Source organism: Cynocephalus volans, chromosome 11 (assembly GCF_027409185.1).
Source record: "Cynocephalus volans isolate mCynVol1 chromosome 11, mCynVol1.pri, whole genome shotgun sequence".
In the NCBI taxonomy this organism is placed as follows: Eukaryota; Metazoa; Chordata; class Mammalia; order Dermoptera; family Cynocephalidae; genus Cynocephalus; species Cynocephalus volans.
The window spans coordinates 100,559,344-100,579,417 of NC_084470.1; the positions used below are offsets into that span (position 1 = coordinate 100,559,344).

At 37.0% G+C, this 20,074-nt stretch overlaps 1 protein-coding gene and 1 pseudogene across 1 annotated transcript; one reads left to right on the plus strand and one right to left on the minus strand.

Moving 5' to 3' along the window:
* Positions 1-2,017: 2,017 nt before the first annotated feature.
* On the minus strand, positions 2,018-17,042 carry LOC134390160 (transport and Golgi organization protein 1 homolog). Its single transcript, XM_063113432.1, has 21 exons — positions 17,031-17,042; positions 16,766-16,787; positions 15,929-16,017; positions 15,592-15,669; positions 15,394-15,504; positions 14,302-14,373; positions 14,018-14,122; positions 13,216-13,338; positions 12,998-13,109; positions 11,992-12,047; positions 11,811-11,901; positions 11,497-11,635; positions 6,674-6,775; positions 5,948-6,008; positions 5,802-5,837; positions 5,660-5,727; positions 5,436-5,536; positions 5,132-5,269; positions 4,164-4,243; positions 3,971-4,042; positions 2,018-2,227 (listed from the first exon to the last, which is right to left on the minus strand). The coding sequence occupies exons 1-21, from the start codon at positions 17,040-17,042 to the stop codon at positions 2,060-2,062; spliced, it is 1,836 nt and encodes a 611-aa protein (XP_062969502.1). The 3' UTR covers positions 2,018-2,059.
* A 291-nt stretch (positions 17,043-17,333) lies between these two features.
* LOC134390161 (Parkinson disease protein 7 homolog) lies at positions 17,334-17,959 on the plus strand (annotated as a pseudogene).
* Positions 17,960-20,074: the final 2,115 nt, after the last annotated feature.

Here is a 20,074-nt window from a genome sequence, read left to right on the forward strand (position 1 = left end):
TGCAAAAAAACCCAAAAAAACAAAATAAGCAACAAGAGAAGCAAGCATGTGAATGCTGTGTAAGTGGGACCGCTCTGTTCTTTGAAATAAAAGGAAGAAATCACTTGTGGAATTCACAGGTGACTTTTAGGTTGAATCCTTAGCAGTAAGCAACAGGGAGTGTGCTGCCAAGTCACCATCTTTAGTTCTGAAGAGTTTCAGTTTACATGTTCCCCAGATGTCACAAATATCGTGATAATCAAACGAATCACATTCTTGGGAAATATTAATAGAACAAATTTTTATTAACTATTACTACAGAGAACTTCAGCAGGAGCTGAGATAAAGTTTAGTGATCTTTTAGTAAACATTTTTAGCATAAGTCTTATAAATACCATTGCTATGTATTTATCTGGTGCATACTAAAAACTGGATAATGGACATATATGTTCTTAAAGCATTTCCACGGGAGATGTTTATATTTTTCATGACATTCTGAATCATTTAGCAATTACATACATATGCTACATTAACTAAAACACAGGTATTCTTTATTACACTTTTGAAAATTGTAAGGATGCTCTAGCTTAAGAGGCGATTTTTATCTAGGGAGGAAAACCATATTTTTGAATTGTTTGGCTCAAAAAAGCACACTGCCAAGGCAGCTTAGTTCTAAAACAAACATGTTAAAGTGAACTTCTAGATTTTGAAGCCAATGAAGTCCTTTACTGTAACGAATAGTGTATAGTCCACTTTCTCCCCAACCGTCAGACTAGTTACGGGCTCTGCTTTAATGCTCGGGAACAGTCCTGGCTACTGCTCTGAGAGGCAGGTAAAGGCTCCTCTCTCAAGCCCGAAGGCAGTAAGTCTGTTGCAGCAGGTGGTGGTGGGTAATCCTGGTGGCCATGGGTTGGGGGTGGTAATTGGCTACCAGGAATAAAGTACTCTCTTGAGCCAAGAGAGCCAAAACGTCTAAATGGTGTGTGTCCTGGTACAAATCCCCGAATGTCAAAAGGCAGGTCCAATCTTCCAGGTGGAACACCTGGTGCATATTCTCTTAAGTCTAGTGGTGGACACATACCAGGACCTAGAAAACAAACATTCAGCCATGTAAAAGTACCTAGGAACCTATCTAAATTAAGATGATTCCAGGTACATTAACATATTCTCTAATTTCTCACAACCCAAGAACGTCAAGTGGTGGCATCCCGGTTTTATACATGGGGCAAACAGGCTCAGCAATTTTAAGTTACGTGCCTTTGGCCAGCCAGCCACCAAGGAGCATAGGCAGGATTTAAACTTGGCTCTACCTAGCTCCACACCTGCATTCTTTCCACTATACAGTCTTGCCATCTTTTTCTCATAAGAGCTCAATTTGTACTTGGACGTACCATAATACCAAAGTGACAGATTATGAAATAGGTCTTCCCTGCAACAAAGAAATTTTGATAAAGGAAACTCCATTGTCTACTACTGTAAAAATCCATTCAATAGCTCAGCATGGAACTAACATAGGCCATCAAAATCAAGCTGCTTGCCCTGCTGGAGAAGACCTTCTAGCTTCATCCAACTAAATTCAGCAACATTCACTGGATAGCTATTACATCCTACCTTCTCTTTAAAAACTCCTTCTCATCTATTCCCAAGTGAGGAGGGAGGCTTTAACCTTTCCTTCTTTTGTGTTCTGTGACCCATTTCTTATGCTTCTGTTATGGGTGATCACAAGCTTTATGTTGTAGAATCTATGTGTCTGTGACCTACAGGACATCTTGAGTAAAGGGATGTGTCTAAACCACCTTTCTATCCATTGCAGAGCCTGGTACATAGCCATGGGTGTTTAATAAACACCTGCAGAAGTAATATTTCTGCCTATCACTAGCTCCTTTCCTTGTCTAGATGAGATGGTTGCTGCCATCTCAGTGCAGGGAGACTGTGTAGCACTCCATGTGTCCTAAGAACTTGAGCCAAAATTGAAATGTACTCAGCTTTATCCTTGTATTGCAAAGCCCTGCAATAGCAACTGTTTTAGCGAGGAACAGAGAGAAAAGGTGAATATGCTCTACAAGTCAGTTACTACTATTCAAATCATCATACCGAATGGTGGAGGAAATGGCCGAGGCCAGAAAGGCCCGCAGAGCTGCGGAGGTGGTCCATATCGAGTGGGTGGTGGGATGGGGCCTCCAACCAGGGAGCTCATGGGGGGCACCCCCGGAAAAGGAGGCGGGGGGCCTTTAGGAGCCATGTTAACCTGCAGAATAGAAGCAATTCAAGGTTTGAAAATACTTCGGTATGACGGACAAAAGCACCAACACCAGTAAAAGGTAAAACCCAAAGAAGCAGATGTCAGACACCTCTCCAAAGAACGGGATCAGTGCAACAAACTCCTACCCTCCCCCGCTTGTTCTCACTGACAGCTTAGAGAGGTTGTAGGGAAGCCACAGGAGTGCACGGTCTCACTGTAAGCGTATGACCGTTTGTGTCTGCGAATGGAAGGGAAAAGCAAGAGGACTGTCAAAGGCTATCAATGGAGATGCCTCCTGCTTAATGAAGACGCCATAGCACACACACTGTGATGTCCCTCTAAGGCACCGCTCCCTCCGTTCACCACAATAGCTCTTTATTTCCACGTTAAGAATGCAGAGGATAAAAAGGAATGAAAAATCCATTCTCTACACACGTCCCAGTAGCTACTAGTCAGAGTACCTCCAAAAGGGCTTTCGTATATCTTGAATTCTCAGATCTCTAAGTACCTAAGTATGACCATCTTATTTTCATTATGAGAGAACAGAGTTTTAGATAATGTGCTGAAGGTCCCCCAGCATGGAAGAGGCCAAGCTGGAATTCAATACCAGGTTTGCCTCCAAGCCCTTGCTCTTTCCACCTGTGCTTCGCCTCTAACAAAGGGGTCTCTACTCTCTCTAAAGTCTTCCGCCTCAAAGGGCTTTTGGGTCTTACCCAAGCTTCCCTTGGATAAAGAGATCTCTCAAGAGATATGTGTTCCTGGAGTCCTGCCCTGGGACTCGGAAGTATCTTGCAACAGAAACAATGTCATATATACAATTAGGCAGGCACAGCTCTAATACTTACCTTCATTCATTAGAAATACTATATATTATAAGATTCTGATAATCATTTTCTATGGTAAACTGGGTTGGAAACTCTAAATATTTGAACTTACTTTGATTTCAACATAGAGAAGCACTATGAGGTATGATCAGAAGACTTACCAGCTATAACAGCAACAGAAGTAACAAGAGAATACAGTTATGTGAACATAATTTAAGGCCATTGCTGGGAACAGAATCAACAGGTAATTACAGATTTTCACTACTATTTCACTTCCAGCAAACATTCTTCTGTTATCAATCTGTGATTTCAGATCATTCAAAGTAAGCTTGGTCAGGGCCGGCCCATGGCTCACTTGGGAGAGTGTGGTGCTGATAACACCAAGGCCATGGGTTCGGATCCCTACGTAGGGATGGCCGGTTCGCTCGCTTGGAGAGCGTGGTGCTGACAACACCAAGTCAAGGGTTAAGATCCCCTTACTGGTCATCTTTAAAAAAAAAAAAAAAAAAAACGAAAAGCAAAGTAGGCTTTCCCTAGCGTACAAGTGGAGAAATTCTTAAATAGCACTCTTCCAAATGAAGATATAATAATGATGGGTTTTGCAACTTAAAATGAATTTACTTTGCCTAAGAGCATTCAACACTGAATCACACAATATAGTTGAAATGATGACTTTTTACATTTCTAAAGTTAATTACAATTATAGCAGATGCCCCGAACAGGTTAATTGTCTAACCAAAACAGGCAAGAGGAGAAAAAAACAACCAACCAACTAGTCAGATTTCACAACATTCCCAAATCAAGGACAAGAGTGAGATCAGTAGTGCAGTGCAATTTAAAGCCAAGTATATTAGTACTCCTCATATCCTATCCAGAAATACACCAAATACAAACCCAGTCCAGTCCTCGACCTCTATGTACTTACTGCTCCTGGATGCTCAGCCAAAGAAGTAATGCTGGGAACTGAAGGGCCTTCAGGCTCTTGGGGAACAGTTTGCTTTTTAAAAAATAAACAATAGAACACACAAAGAGGAGATGAGGCAAAGAGAGAGTGCTGTAGGAAAAGCTGAATGTTCCTGAAATACCAAATTGTAATTCACAACAGCTGCAGCATTTACCTTGCCCTCGTCCATCACCTTAGAAGGGGAAGAGCTTCTTGAGTTGCTGTTCATCATGGCAGCTGCACCAGATCCTGGGTCTGTCAAAGGCCAGAGTACTTATTTAGACTGATTTTGATTGTACACTGTGAAAAAATCCTCCACTCACCTTCCACCATGACTTTAGACTCTTTGAACACACTTAGGTCCCTTACCAGAGGCAGAGGGTTTCCCAGACACCTCAGAAGACCATTGAGGACGAGACAGAGGCCCGTCCACTGACCCTTGAGAAAGAGATAACTGAGCCCTTGATTGTATTTTTTCAGAAGAAATAAACCAATTGTGGACAGACCTGGGTTCCACTCTACCTAGAAAGCGGCATTAAAAATGGGTCTCCCAATACAATTAAGGGAAATCACTTGTAATTTATGCACAGGCTTAAAGAATTAAAATAAGAACTGTTGTGGATTGAAATAACAGCAATAAAAACTGCACATTAGGAGCACTGGTCCTGTACTTCATTGAAGCTGATATAATTCTACAGGCTGGTTTTTTTCACTATATAATCTGACTTCAATATCTTACCTAGCATTATAGACATATTTAGGATTTTTAAAACAAACTTACACTATTTCAGCTTATAGTGATAATATATAGAAGCATATATCCTGCATAAACTATAAAGTTTTAAGGCTACTTTTATAATATTCAAGAGAGGAACCTCACATTTAAAGATAAAGGGTTATAATTCTCAGTAAAAAGTTAAAAGAAACAAAAAACAAGAAAAGGACCTCCACAGAAATAATAAGTAAATGCTTTCTGTTCTAAAGTAGATCTTGCAGTAGACTATCCACCAAGACAAATGAAGAAATTTGCTTCTGTCTACTGGAAAGACCCAAATTCTTAAATATTATTTGCATGAAATCTTCAATAAGAGGGAACAAGCACTCTTGAAACAGTTTATTTCAGGGTCACATGTGAATGCTCACCAAATTCTCTTCTAGGCATATCTCTTCGGTTGAGTGTAGCGAAGAGAGGCCTCCCGGGTGGCTCTGCTGCCAGTGGAAGGGAGCATTCTCCACCACTCACAGGGGATGGGCCAAACGAGCCATTGTGGCTCAGAGGACCTGAAGAAGACAGCATCTTGTTACCACTTTAAGACCTTTCTTTTCTTCGGTAAGTTCTTGGAATTATTTCTAGGGCATTATAACTATTACACACAAAATAAAAAGTAGTTTATATATGCTTTACACCAAAAAAATAGATTGCTGCTTTTTATGAAATGTTTCCCACCTCTCCGTGGAGGGTTTTGTGTGTTTGGTCTTCCTGGCATTGGTTTCACAATCCCAGGCTCTTCATGCAGCAGTGCCACCTTCTGAGTTATTTCCAATAATCTTGAATATGGAGAAAGAATGGACTTAAATATGAAATACAAATCAATTCCTTATTAGACACCACGTAGTACAGCCTTTAAAAAACTAAACTGCATTGAAAATAGAGATATCAAAATCACCTACTTGTGTCTCAGGTCAGCGGCTTCCCTTTTCTCTTCAGCTATAGCCCTTTCTGCAGCACGAAATTTTACCTTTAGGAGAAAATATATATAAATTCAGTTGTGGTAGATTACGCACAAAGTAAAGGAAAGAAAGAAAATCTTACCCAGTTAGCATGCAGTTTTTTTTCCTGAGCAGCAATCTGAAAAGATACACCAAAAAATATGTTTTGGAATTCATTATAATAGCCATTATAACAGTCTGTATTTGATACCAAAGAATTCTGCAACTGTAGGGCAGTATAATTATTACCTGGTTTCTAAATGAGCGCTGTGCTTTCTGCAATTCTTCCTCCATTTCTTCAATTCTCCGCCTAAGAATTACACTTGTTTTTACCAGTTCAAGCACAACTGGATAAAAATCCAAACAATCTGGCCACATTCCCTATACTCTTAACAACTATACGCTAAAAGACTTCATCCATACATATAAAAACATATTTATGGTTATATAAATAGAGTACTACAATGATGAAAACTAATGCTACATAATTTCCTTATTATTTAATGGCTAGAAATTCTGAGTCGATGGAGATTATGAGTTGATAAATTAGTTTCCTTATATTTTCTTCACTATGTTCCCAAATGACCCTATTAATATCTTCCTTGATAAAGCTTTTTTCCCCCTTTTATCAGAAAATTTCTGAGAGTTAGGACTACTGCATCTATCAAATGGCACAGTAAATTTAATGGCTTTTGATACATCCTATAACAAATTGGTCTCTTAAAGAATTACTGCAGTATATACTCCCCTTTCCCCCAAACTGTTTGCATAAACCAAGTTCCCTTACATACAGTCCTGCCAGCATTGGGTATAAAATTTAGTTTTTCTCTTGTGTGAACTGAAGGTATTCATGCCCACTGACATTTATGCTTCTGTACAAGTATTTTCCTCTACACAATGTAAAAATGGTTATATAAAAAAAATCTAACACTAGTTTCATTAGCCATTGACACCACCTTTAGAAGCTGAACTCACTTGTAAGTTTTTACTTCCTCTGCAGCCAAAACCGCCTTCTCATCTGCAGTTGACAGCTGCTGCTCTCTTTCTTGCCGCTCATACTCTTCTTCACTCAACTTCCTAAGATAAAACGGGTTGTCAAGTGAAAGTGTTTCTCTTTCTTCCCAGCAGTCTCGCAGAAATCTCTATTCAAATGTCACTTCCCATCCTACTCTCAAAAATACACAGACATACAAAGTCATAGGAAGGAATTCAAACCTGTCATTTAGGGATAAAACTCAAACTATGGCCTGTTTGAGAATCACCTGCATTTTCTAACTCATAATTCTCTGCTCACTAATGAACGAAACAGATGTACAAACACTGTGGGCAATCTCTTGTGCTGGAGATGAAGAAAGCTCACCTTACTTCAGTGTGGAGACCCAGCCAAATCAACCGAGCATAGCTAAGCTTATTAGGGTAAAGCAAGGGAGAATTACTTCTCTTATTTCTACCATGGAGAGACCACTAGTTACTTTTCTTATTTTGTTATGGATGAACTGTTTCTGAAACCAAGACATGATAAAGGTAGTCAGCCAAGAGCCTTTGGAACATGTCATGTAACTACGCAATTAACAGTAGAACATTTTCACGTGTCAGATGTGGAACTCCTACTACCTACTTCGATGGAATCATGATTAAGGAAAGCGACCAATCTGAGTATTGGCAATGTTTATTGAACAGAAAAAGAATCCAAATTGTCCCATAATCAGGGTGTTATCTACTGGAAACTGGTTTTAACCTGATAACCTTCACGTTCATGATGTCAATCTACTATAACATAGATTGTAAAGGGAGCAACATTTAATGGTTCAAAAGTGCTATTTCCTAGTAACCCTTGTACTTCTTTACCCATAGTTCTGATTCAAGATACTCAAATTGAAACTTAACTTTCTATGAATTAGAAGCAAACTTAGAAGAGGTATAGTAAAAAAAAAGTTACTAACACCAAAGAAAAAGGTTTACGTATTTTTTTATAACTGCTCATTCAGTACTTCAGCAAATATTTTACGTGTGGCTATAATACAGCAGTCACCTTGTAAGATGTTAAGATAAAAGTATGGGTGAAGTACTATCCCTGCACAAAAAAAAAAAGGAGCTCACAATTTAATGTATAAAAGACATATATAAGAACAGAGCAATTCCTCCCTAACTCTGGTTTAGTAAGAAATGTGAAAAAACTGAGACTTGAAGAAAGACCAGAGAGAATTTTGCTTCCAATAGTGGTTGAGTTAGTCTCAGAATACTGAGAACAATTAGAACATCTAGACAAAAATAGAAAGAATGTGCTTGAAGGCATCAGAGAGCTAATAAGGCAGGAAAGATACATGGGTATGGCCAAGATCCAGTAGGAAAAGGAATCTCAGAATTACAAGTAAGCCTGGCATTTTAAGCCACTTTTCCCCTAGGTTCATCCACACATTGAAGACAGTGCAGAGAGATAAGGAGACTGAACATAACTTCCAACAGATCTCTGGTTCAGATAAAAAAGAGGTGGAGTTCTGGGCTGCTGGTGATGGGGGAACTCTAGTAAAAGCCCTGGGCTTTGAGTTGAGACTAGAAAGTGCTGGATACGTGGAATATTAAACTGTCAATACAATGTCCTTTGAAGGAACTATGACATTTTTGAATGACCTTAATTGCTGACTGGATTAAGTTATGACCACTTGCTAGAAATAACCTCAAATATTTCCGGTAGGAAGATCACAGCATCCTAGGCCTCAAATTTCCTTTTTCATTATCATATGCAATAGTTGTCACTCAATCTAAACTGACCAGGCACTCCACAAGACAAGACAATGTGATCAGAATCTAAAATACAAGAGAAATGGGCTCAGTGGCTTCACATAATGGAATTATTTTTATACAGATTTTTAAATTATTGTGCCTTACATAGTCAAGGAAGCGAAAGTCAAGATCAAGAATTTCAGCAGAGGATTAGAAATTATAAAATGAAAAATAGTAACTGAAATTAAGAACTCAATGACTGACTTTAGCAGCAGATTTGATATCTGAAGTGAGATTTTAGTACACTGGAAGACAGGTCAAAAGAAAACATTCAGAATGAAGCCAATTGAGAATGCAGGAGATAGAGGAAATAATTTTTAAAAAGCCTAAGATGTTTAATTGGTATCTCAGGAGAAGACAAAATGAGGCAAAATTAATACGGAAAAAAAAAAGGACCCCCAAATTCAAGAGGTGTTCATCACCCAAGCAGCATAAATGCAAAAGAGAGACAGAGAAAAGGGAAAAATGAAAACCCCACACTTAGGCACCTCCCCTTAAAACTGCTGAAAACCAAAAAGAAATATGACTGAAGGTGCTAGGACAGGGGTGAAACATTTGAAAGAGGGAAAATCAGAATGATAACAGATTCCTCAAGGAAACTTTAAAACCAGAAAATAATCAACTGGTTATCTTTAAAGTGCTGAAATTAAATAACTGCCAAAAATTCTACAGCCAGCAGAAAGATCCTTTAAAAATGGAATGAAAATAAAGACATCTGATACAAAGGTAAACTCATCGAATCTGTTACTAAAGGATGTTCCAGTAGAATGAAAGTGATCCCAAATGGAAGATCAAAGATGTAGGTGAATAAAGAACTACAGGGACTATAAATATGTGTGTGTGTAAATGGAATGAATATAGGCAGGACAGCACCATAAAGGCACCAATAAAAAGTCTTGTGGAGTTTGAGGTATACAGAACATTAAAATACATTAGCACAAAAGCACTTAAGTCAGGAAGGATGTAAAGCCCAGAAAGAGGCAAATCTATTAACTTATGTCAGACTTTTTGATAAGTCTGGGATATAATTCTGTGCTCTTTTAAGGTATGGTCACGTGTCAATTAACAGGGATACATTCTGGGAAATTCGTTGCTAGGTGATTTCATCACTGTGTGCACACCAGACTGTGTACGTACACAAACCTAAATGCTACAGCCTACTACACATCTATAATCTGTGGGCCTGCCATCATACATGTGGTCCATCATTGACCAAAATGTCATTACAAGATGAGCAAGATGACCTGTAACCAACTACCAAGCTTAGTAAGGGAAGAAAATAATTAAACAAGGGAAGAAAATAACTAAAAATGTTCAAACAATTCAAAAGGAAGAAGAAAAGAAACACAGTACAAAGCAAATACCAACATGTAGATTTAAACTCAAACACATATTTAGCAGTTACAGTTATAAGAAAAAAATGAATACTCACCCAGTGTCTATGGCTATTTATGCCACAACTCCCTCCAGAAAAGATTTTAAGGAGCATAAACATTTGAGTAAGCAGGAGATTGGCATGTGGAAATAGTGTTAGAGGACATTTTTGCTACAGAGAAAACCACACACATGACGACAACGAGGCATGGAGTGGTATGAAGGGACTGTACTGTGTGTGGCTGTAGGTCAGGAAGCAGCAGAAGGAGCTACAGGAAAGGACCTGGAGAGGCAGCTCGGGACCATGTAAGGGGAGCAACCTCTATACCTGCTGAGGAGTCCAACATGGATACTGAAGAGAATGGGGTATCCTTGACAGAGTTTAAGCACATAATGAAATGGACAGACTTGTATTTTAGAATGTTCACTCTTGCAGGTTCAAAAAAATTGATCAGAGCGTGGAGGAAGTTGCATAAGAAAGGGAGACTGAAGACAGGTGATTAGTTAGGGGACTGGCAGAAAAGATGACATGTGCCTGAACTAACACAGTGGCTTTGGGAGAGGACAGTAGAATACAAACCAGACATGGTAACTGAAAGGAGGCTGGAGGAGCTGAATAAAATAGTGCCACAGTGCCTGGGTCCTGAAGAAAAACTGTCACTTACATGATTCACACTACTATTAGGGCAGAGACATGCTTATTCTTAGAAAAGATAATGAAAAGAGGAATGTTTCTCTGAACTGGGCCAGGTTTTTCTAGCTGGCCTTAACAAAATTTGGAAATCTAAACTGGTTGCTTGATGAGCGCAGAATTAGAGAAAAGCTAATGGTGTGGTTTCAGTGTTTAATGGCATCAGGCAGTACAATCATTTTTTAAGAAGTTACCTTTATTCAGCAATACAGGCCTTCTCCCAGACTGAGTAAAGTATAAGAGTAAACACAAATAGCAATGCCACAGACAAGCTATTTTTAGGAATTCAAATATTTTTGTGGAGAAAAACCTCAAAATAGACTACAAAAATACATCTTTCGAGAGATACTTAGCTCCAAATTTGAGATGTATATTTCAAAAGATTAATACCGAAGTATACACACCAAACAGATATTTTTGTATTCGAAACTGCTAATATCCTTACCAGAATTACATCATGATTAGTCTGAATATTTGATTATATTAAGTGCTATACTTTTAATAACTAAATATTCCTTTTGAAGTTCTTATTCTACTAAAAAACATGTCATACGAAGCACCTGGAATTTGAAGAGACTATATCAAGAGCTAGTAAAACAAATGAAAGACTAATTAGAATTACATAACTGACCACAAAGAAAGGCAAATGGAGCAAGTGGTGGACTACAGACAGGGTGTGCATCTGCAGAAAAGAAGCACGTGTGCAGCAGCAGCCGCTGCTACCAGTAAACCACGCCCCTGACATGAATTACAGGCAACAATTGCTAACGACTGGTCAGATCAGAAAGAAAAATGCAAGTTATGGGAAACAAATCGGAAAGAAGGAAAGACAACACATACCAATCACAGATGGAAAAAACTGTAAATAATCTTTAAGATAAAATTATCTATATTAGTATACATACTTAGTCATGACAATTGTGTTAACAACTAACAATGAAAATCTTACTTTTGCAGAGCCATCTCCTTCTGCTGGTATAGTTCACTCAAAATCTCCACTTTCTGCCTCAGGGTTTTACATTCTTCCTCCAGTCCAGCTTTGGCAGACTGCAGTGAACTGCGGTCCTTTTCTAATTGCTTTATTTCAACTGTAAAGGATAAAACAGTTGAGCTCTATGTGTGCGCACAAGGACTTCAGAACGTGGTTGAGAAGATGGTGCCGACAGGGGTGAGAAGAACAAAGCAGAAAGCCATTCCTCATCTTCCCAATGATATTTTGTATCTTTCCAATATGTGGTGGTTTCTTTTCAAGAAGCAACCTACCTTGCAGATTACATTTTGTGGCTATCCAGGCTCTTAGCTTAAATTGAAAGAGTTTTAGATCCTCTTCAACTACTGATATTGTAGTTTGTGTCTAAAAAGTACAGAAGAGAGAAGTATTCTTAGAAGTGAGGCATCGTAAGAATACACAAGCACTTATGTGAGTCTATAAAAAGGATTATACCCGAGAGACGTCCATCATCTGCTTAATTCGATCTTTCATTTTCTCATTCCGGTTACCTAAAAAACAGAAGGCTTTTATTGCTTTTTCTACTCTATATTTTCTTGACTTCCCCAAAACTAAACAATTATCGTGTTTAAATACTAAAAGAAAATAACAAATTAGCCAACAGAAGTAACGAGACTAATTGATTTTTAAGAGAATTACAAATATAATTTAAAACGTAAATTCCAAGTTTGTACAATAAAAATGTTATCCATGCTATTTTTGAGCAAGAAGAAATATCCGAGATGAAGCTCTGTCTTCTTTCTCAGATCTCTGCCTCGGTAAGTGTCTTATTTTAGAAAGAGTCACTCCTCTGTTCTCCCCCAGAATCTGTTACCAGATGTGGTTTAAAACACCCACTAATGCAAGCAATAGCCAACTTGGGAGACTGTATTTATTTATTTATTCATTTATTTATTTTATTTTATTTTATTTTATTTTGTCGATATACATTGTGGCTGATTATTGCTTGGGAGACTGTATTTAGAAACATTTTCCTCATCAGTAAACACTGCTACCCTGTAGGCTCCACTCTCACAGCCTAGGTTATAGCTCCAACCACCTGAGTACTCTTAAAACTGGTTGTAAGCCTTCAAACCACACAGCTGCAGAGATGAGTATTAAAATCATATGCCATCTCTGTGTAGCTGAGAAACAAGTTTCTCCTATTGTGTGTGTTCAATACTTAGAGGTGTAAAACATGACCAGTACAGTTCCAGTGTATGTTAACTAGTTCTCAATGGGATGGGAAAAAAAAACTTTAGTGTTCTTTGCATGCCAATTGCTATATCACACCCCAGCAAACCACCTCTGCCCAATGCAAACAGACATATATAGAAATCCAATGATATGTCTACCACTCTAAAGCTTAAGAGGAAATTCAGCCAGCTGAGAAGCAGCATCAGTGTACTAAATTAAAGACAGGAAGGAAACAAGGGGTCCAACCTCCCGAGACTGATCTTACCTCCCACCTCTCCATTTGCTAATTCATCTGACTCATTTCCTCCTTTATTTTGATTCTCAGATTCAGACTCATACTCTAACCGATTCAACTGTGTAATACAATTAGTCAAAGCCTAGAAAAGAAGCAAAAGGGGATCTGTAAGAGCCTCTCAATTTTAATCCAGCAAATTTCATGAGAATTCATGAGAATTAAACATGTATTCATGGGAACGAACTTACATTAATATTATCATCTTTGTGAGTAAGAGCTACTTCTAAATCTTTCTGAGACTTCTTAAATGATTTGATTTGCTCACTGAGTTCAGCATGTGATTTACTCCAGTCTCTGATTTCCTGCTGCAACTGAAAAGTCAAATTCCTACATGTTAGGGCTTTTGCACTGAAGACATTAGAACTATGTGAATGAGACTGGGAAGTAAGAAACTAAGCCACCCCTGACCTGTCACTATGGGTTAAGACTCTTGATGAGGGAGAGGGGAGAGTGGTCTTAACGCTCAGAGCTATAGCGTGAACACCAGATCTGTCAAGGAAGTTGATCCAGTTCACTGCATCCTTCGGAAAATTGCAGCCGATTCAAATAACTCACTTCCAGTAGGAATGGAAGGGCATGTCCTATCGTCTCCCAAGTCCAGACTCCTGATCATGTAACCTTCCCTTGGCCAATGAAGCAGTTAATTACTCGAAGAAGGGTTAAAAAATACCTACTTCTTTGGTCTATAAAGCCAATCTATTACACCTTTGAAGCTACTCAAGCTGATAGTTGGTTAATGTTTGATAAAACAAAGACTAAACACTCCAATAGCTACAATAAATTATACAGAAGAACAGGAACTCCGGAACAGATAAGAATGTAGACATGCACTCAGTTTTGGAAGCATAGTTTAAGCTTTGCATATCTAAGAACAGAATTCTGTGTGCTCATTTCATTACCTTAAAAGCAGACCTGAGAAAAAATATCCATGAGGTAATAGCATTCGGTTATCTAGTTTACATGACCTAGGATATCCTTTTTTTTTTTTACCTGTTCTTTCTTCTTCTTAAGCCTAGCATTTTCTTCTTGAAGCCGGTGGCATTCAGACTTCACCTTCTCTTCATAAGGCTTAGCTTCATTAAGACCAATTTGAACCTAATGTTAAAACATTCCTATTAGTGAATGAATTCCAAAGGACAAACACGTTTACACTTTGCCAACCAGAAATAACGTAGTTTTCATTTTCTGCATATTTTAGCAGACATCAAATTTTTGCTCCTCAAAAAAACTAAAACATAGTATAACTATTCCGTAGGAATTGTAGTCAGCTTTACCTCTGAAATTTCTGAAGCATTCATGGAGATAATATTGTTTAACTTCTCTATAAATTTCCTGTTTTCTAATATCTGCCACGTGGAAACAGAACACAAAACATGTATTAGGATTTTAGTAGAAACATCAGGATATATGCCAAAAAGAAGAAACAATAAGAATACATATCCCACTGCCATCCTGTATGTTTCAGGTAAAAGCATGTGAACCAGTTTTGGCATAGGGGAAAAATCAAAACCTTAAAGAGGAACCATAATTGAGGGCACAAATATTTCATGACATCCACAGCCTTCCTGGTTATGAGGTAATGTAGTAGATGACCAGACAGAAAAGTAAAAGCAAAGAAAATGAAAAAACTTCCAAGTAAACCAATTCAAATCAGTAATTTTTTTCTAGTCGTAGAGAAAAACAAACAAACAAACAAACCCAAGGATGCTTTAAAAATTCTCTTGCCTGAATTAAAAATGGCAGGACTTGAGGGAGAAAAGATAAATTTCACATACAGAAGAAATTCCAAATAATTTATGAAGATACTGGCTCTTCAAGGAGGTGGGCCATAACTCTCCCCTCTTGGACTGTGGGCTATGCACAGTAACTTCCTTCCAAAGAGTCCAGTATATAAAAGGTGGAAAAAGAGTAATTTTACAGTGGAAAAACCTGGAAAGACTACCTTTGCTAGGTGGTCAAGCTCAACTGTGTGTAGGACATACAGGAACCCTCTCTACTGTCTTTGCAACTTTCATATAATTCTAAAACTAAAGTAAAAAGTTTACTCAAAAAGAAGTTATAAAACAAAATGTAAGGACTGTTACGGTTATCATAGTTACAGTTTCTTAGTTGCTCTACACGTTTCAGAGGACAGAACCAAGTAATATGAAAATTACCCAGAGCTGAGGACAAAAATACTTCCATAAAACCACTTTAAGTTATATTAGAATTTAAAATTCCACAAAAATGGACAGAAGTAGGTTCAACTTCTCTGACTCCCACTCTTACTTTAGAAAACAGCATGGAAAATATCCTGTTCAACTCATGCAGTATACAAAATATTTCAAAAGCCAAACTACAGAAACACTTAGCAGCAAAACTCTTACCAAGTCCCGATTCCTGACAGTATGTTCTCTCTCAGATTCTAACATAACACGAAGACTTTTAGCTGTGTCATCCAGAATTTCATTAGTTTTTTCAAGTGTCTTGATTTTATCCTACAAAAAAAGATATTAAGATTAGTAATAACTACTCATTACTTTTACTTACGTTTCCAGAATGTAATCCCAAGGAGGGAATTTTACCTTATATTCAATTGCTTCATCACAAAGTATCATATTTTGTTTCTTCGTTTCTTGAATATATTTCTTTGATTCCTTGATCTATGTAAAATAAAGCATTCAGAATTCAAAAATATAAATTATAGTTCTACCAAAACTTATTTCCAAATAAGCGACCCTTTACAGAAGGAAGCAGTGCTTTACACATATGATGACTGCTTAAGATCTCAATGGTTGGTAGGAAATAATAAGAAAATATGATTTAACAATACTATAATAACTAAATTTATAGTAACTATAAAACAAGCAGAAATTATTCAAGCGGGAACAATGGGGAACAAAACTAAAAAAATCATTATACCTTCTGTTCATAATCTGACAACTTTTGTACAAGTTCTTGATTTTCTCTTGTGATGTTTTTCACCTTGTCAGAAATTTGCTGTTCAGTGACTAAAAAGGGGGCAAAAATCAATAAGTCACTAAATAAAATTGTTACCCAATGTATTAGCAGCAAAGACATGTTACTTGGCACTATGAGGAAAAAGAACTTCTTTTCAAAACTTTTATGACTTTTTAAAGAGCCATCTGTAGTTAACAGCAATAAGGATATAAAAATATTATTAAAATTTAAGAAAAATATTCTTCTAATAGAATCGTTATTTAAATGAGATTCTAGTTTAAATATATTTCAAAAATGGGAAATATAGTAAAATGTTATAGCTTGATGTTCCTCTCTGCATGAAGAACATTTCTTCTCAGAAAATGGGATCCCTTCAAATACATGTCATTTACAAAGAAAAACAGAAAGAAATGCAAATATATTGATTGATATTTCTATTCCTCAAATTATCTAGTTTAATAAATATTTTGTGTATTGAGTAAATCATTACCACAGGAACATTGTTCACCTGTAATAAATCTGCATCGCATTAACATCTAAAGTCAGGGTGCCTCAAATTAAACTGATCATCTTCTCTCTACTCCCACAATTTATTGTTCCTCATCTCCTATCCGTTGGTATAACCACCATCTACTCCATCATTCAACCTAGCGACCCAGGAAAACTAAAACTTTCGGGAGCTAATAAGTCAATCAGACACAAGAAGTCATCATATCTACTCCTAGCTTATATAAAACTCATAACAAACACCAATATAGAGGAAACAGCACAAAAGACAAAATAAGTCTAAAATTTTACCTTGATAAACTCTACTCTTTACCTGGAAGAGAGAGAAATAAAATTAAATTTGATATTGAACATTTTATTAATAAATATATATATCTCATAATATAATGGTGAAAAATCATAACCAAGTGACAGTTTAATAATGGTTTGACTCAGCCTAATGAATTCATAGGATTGAAAAAAAAAGAAAAGGTTAGAAAGAATTTCAAATTTAATTGGTGGCGATACTCCATAAATAGTCTCGATAGACAAAAGCACTAAGGTAAATATATCTTGCAGCTAAAGACATGTTTATATATCTATTAAATGAGCACCAATCTTACAAAATGAACACAACTTTAACAACAGAAATGGCTAATATTTCAGAATATACTAATGCTTATTTACCTAAAGTCATTTATTTAATAACCCAAAATAGCCAAAACAAGGTCTAGAAACATGATTGTTCAAAAAGACTCTGAGGAAACAAAATTAAAGGCATAATCTTTGTACTAAGATATGCCTCTTTCATTCACCAGAAAACATCTTTGAAATCTTATTCAAAGTTGGCTATTGGCTGAGTTTAGAAATACTTCTGGGCATGTGGTCCCTTTCAGTCAGGTTTGGGTCTTTAAAAAATATGACATAAAAATATTACCAGAGCTTCAAAAAGAGCTCTGGTCATCCTGGCTAAGGGAGCAGAGGAAATGGAGACAGTCATCCCTGTAGATGTCATGAGACGAGTTGGGATTAAGGTCACCATTGCAGGTCTGGCTGGAAAAGACCCAGTACAGTGTAGCCGTGATGTTGTCATTTGTCCTGATGCCAGTCTGGAAGATGCAAAAAAAACAGGGACCATATAATGTGGTGGTTCTCTAGGAGGTAATCTGGGTGCACAGAATTTATCTGAGTCTGCTGCTGTGAAAGAGACACTGAAGGAACAAGAAAACAGGAAGGGCCTCATAGCTGCCATCTGTGCAGGTCCTACTGCTCTGTTGGCTCAAGAAATAGGTTTTGAAAGCAAAGTTACAACACACCCACTTGCTAAAAGCAAAATGATAAATGGAAGTCATTACAGCCATTCAGAATCGTGTGGAAAAGGACGGCCTGATTCTTACAAGCCGAGGTCCTGGGACCTGCTTTGAGTTTGTTCTTGCTATTGTCGAGGTGCTGAGCAGCAAGGAGGTGGCTGATCAAGTGAAGGCTCCACTTGTTCTTAAAGATTAGAGCAAAACAAGTTGACGGTGAGTTAGAGAAATAGGCCTTATAATCCATTCTCACTGTGTTCACTTCAAACAAAAAATGACTGGTTAATGTGCCGAGAAGCTGTCATTACTGCTTTTGTGAAGTGTAGTTGTGAAGTAACAACTCCACAGAGATTTCTCAGCCCACAAATTGTGTCTGTACATTTCTGAACCTTGTCTGCTAAATAAACAGGGCATTTAGGAAAAAAAAAAAAGAAGAAGAAGAAATACTTCTCATGAGTTAGATCGTTAAATTTTCCCAGGCCACTAAAAACAGTGATCATACATCTGAAAGGGAAAGAAAGACTGCTAGAGCAAAATGCACAAGAGACAAGAGAAATAACAGCTAACATCTTTCTAAAAGGGCAAAAACTACATCATCCCCTGAAAACAACTCTAAATTTACAGCATAATAAAATCTAAGCAGTAACTACTTAAAAAAAAATACTACTACATTTCTTTGGAACCCCAAATACATTTCTCCTTTCAAATGTTGTAAATAGTGATGGAATTTTCAGACCAGTCCACAAAATCATCCATGGTATCTCACTATTAGTACAGTACCTAAACACCACTTACAATAATGCTGTTCTAGAAAAATGCATTCAGAAAATTCCAATGTGGAAAGAAATGACTATTTCTCTACCGTCACAGCCTAGCTAATGAGAGAGTAAGCTTCCTTCGCTCGCTTTCACCCAAACTAAAAGTCAGGTAGGGACCAGGTTTCCAAAAGGCAAATGCTAAGGCTGAGAAGCAACAGGACAAAGAATGTACATAACCTTGTGCAAATCAAAATAGGTGTTAGGATATTTTAAGTGGGAGAAACAAGAGTGGGAAATATAAAATGTTTTCACCTTTTCCCCTTCTGTTCACACTTTTATTCTCCCTTTTTCCTTTTATCTGAGGAAAAACCTCATGAGGCTAGAGAAGCCAGGCAAAAAAATCCTTCTTGTGGGAGTGATTTGACAATCAATTGGGCAAGGAGAGGAAACTTATTAACAATAATATGTCCAATGCAATATAATTAAGAAATCAATAAAACAATACAGTACTCAGTTTTAGAATTGCATTCAATGCTTTTGGCCACTTTAACTGTTAAGTTTCAAATGAAAGCTTTTCATTTGCAAAGTTCATTTACACAGAATTATTTCCCCCAATTATGTTAAAAAACTGTGAAGCAGAATGACATACAGTACAATAAAAAGTATGTCTGAGTATACACACATATAAATACGTATATATGTCTGAAAGTCAAATTCTGTATAGAAAAAAAGGATAAAAAAATTTAATAGTGTCTGAAAATTATATAATCTGTATTTCCAAATAAGATATTTTCTGAGCACATGATCAAATCAGAGAATCTGGCAAATACTTGTATACGTAAGGGGAAAAAACTGAAAAATTACTTCATCACGTAGATATTAAGAATTTTTATCATTCTATTGTATTTCCTTGCAGCATTTTTTCTGTGTGCGTCCGAGTGTACATATGTGTTTTATATAACACCCAGTTTACCTATACTTTAAAGTCTTGGTTTCTGCTTTTCTCCACTTCACGTTAAATTGTGAGCACTTTCTGTGTCCCAATGTCTTTGAAATATGTAAAGCCACCTTACATCCCAGTATATGGATATACAATAATTTATCAATTCCCCTACCATAGGGATCATTTAGGTTGTGACAAGTTTTCACTCTACTAAGTATTGTTCCACTGAATGCCCTTGCACATGATCTTTAATGCATGATTGGTAATTTCTTTAGGACAGATAATTAGACATGATATTATACTATATAAAAGGATATGATCACTTGTAAGACTTCTTATACATATCACTAAGCTACTTTTCAGAGTGGCTGTACGAATTCCAAGTTCTACTAATACTGCATACGTGCACCCTCCTCATTCTTAATCTTTAGGTTTTGATAGAAGGGATTCATAAATTGAACTTTTCCCATTGAGTTTATACATGTAATCTTGTTCACTTAAGTCTAAAACACAAAGATTACACTATTTTATAAGGTTAGCTTGAACGATAATCATTAATTTGCATTTATGTTACTGAAAAAGAAACAAACAAAAGGGCCAGTGATTATAAAAC

Coding starts and splice junctions, on each gene's coding strand:
- LOC134390160 (XM_063113432.1), bottom strand. Junction 5,270..5,435: donor ACAAAACCCTCCACGGAGAG/GTGGGAAACATT, acceptor TGTCTTCTTCAG/GTCCTCTGAGCCACAATGGC. Junction 4,043..4,163: donor AGGTGATGGACGAGGGCAAG/GTAAATGCTGCA, acceptor TTTTTTAAAAAG/CAAACTGTTCCCCAAGAGCC.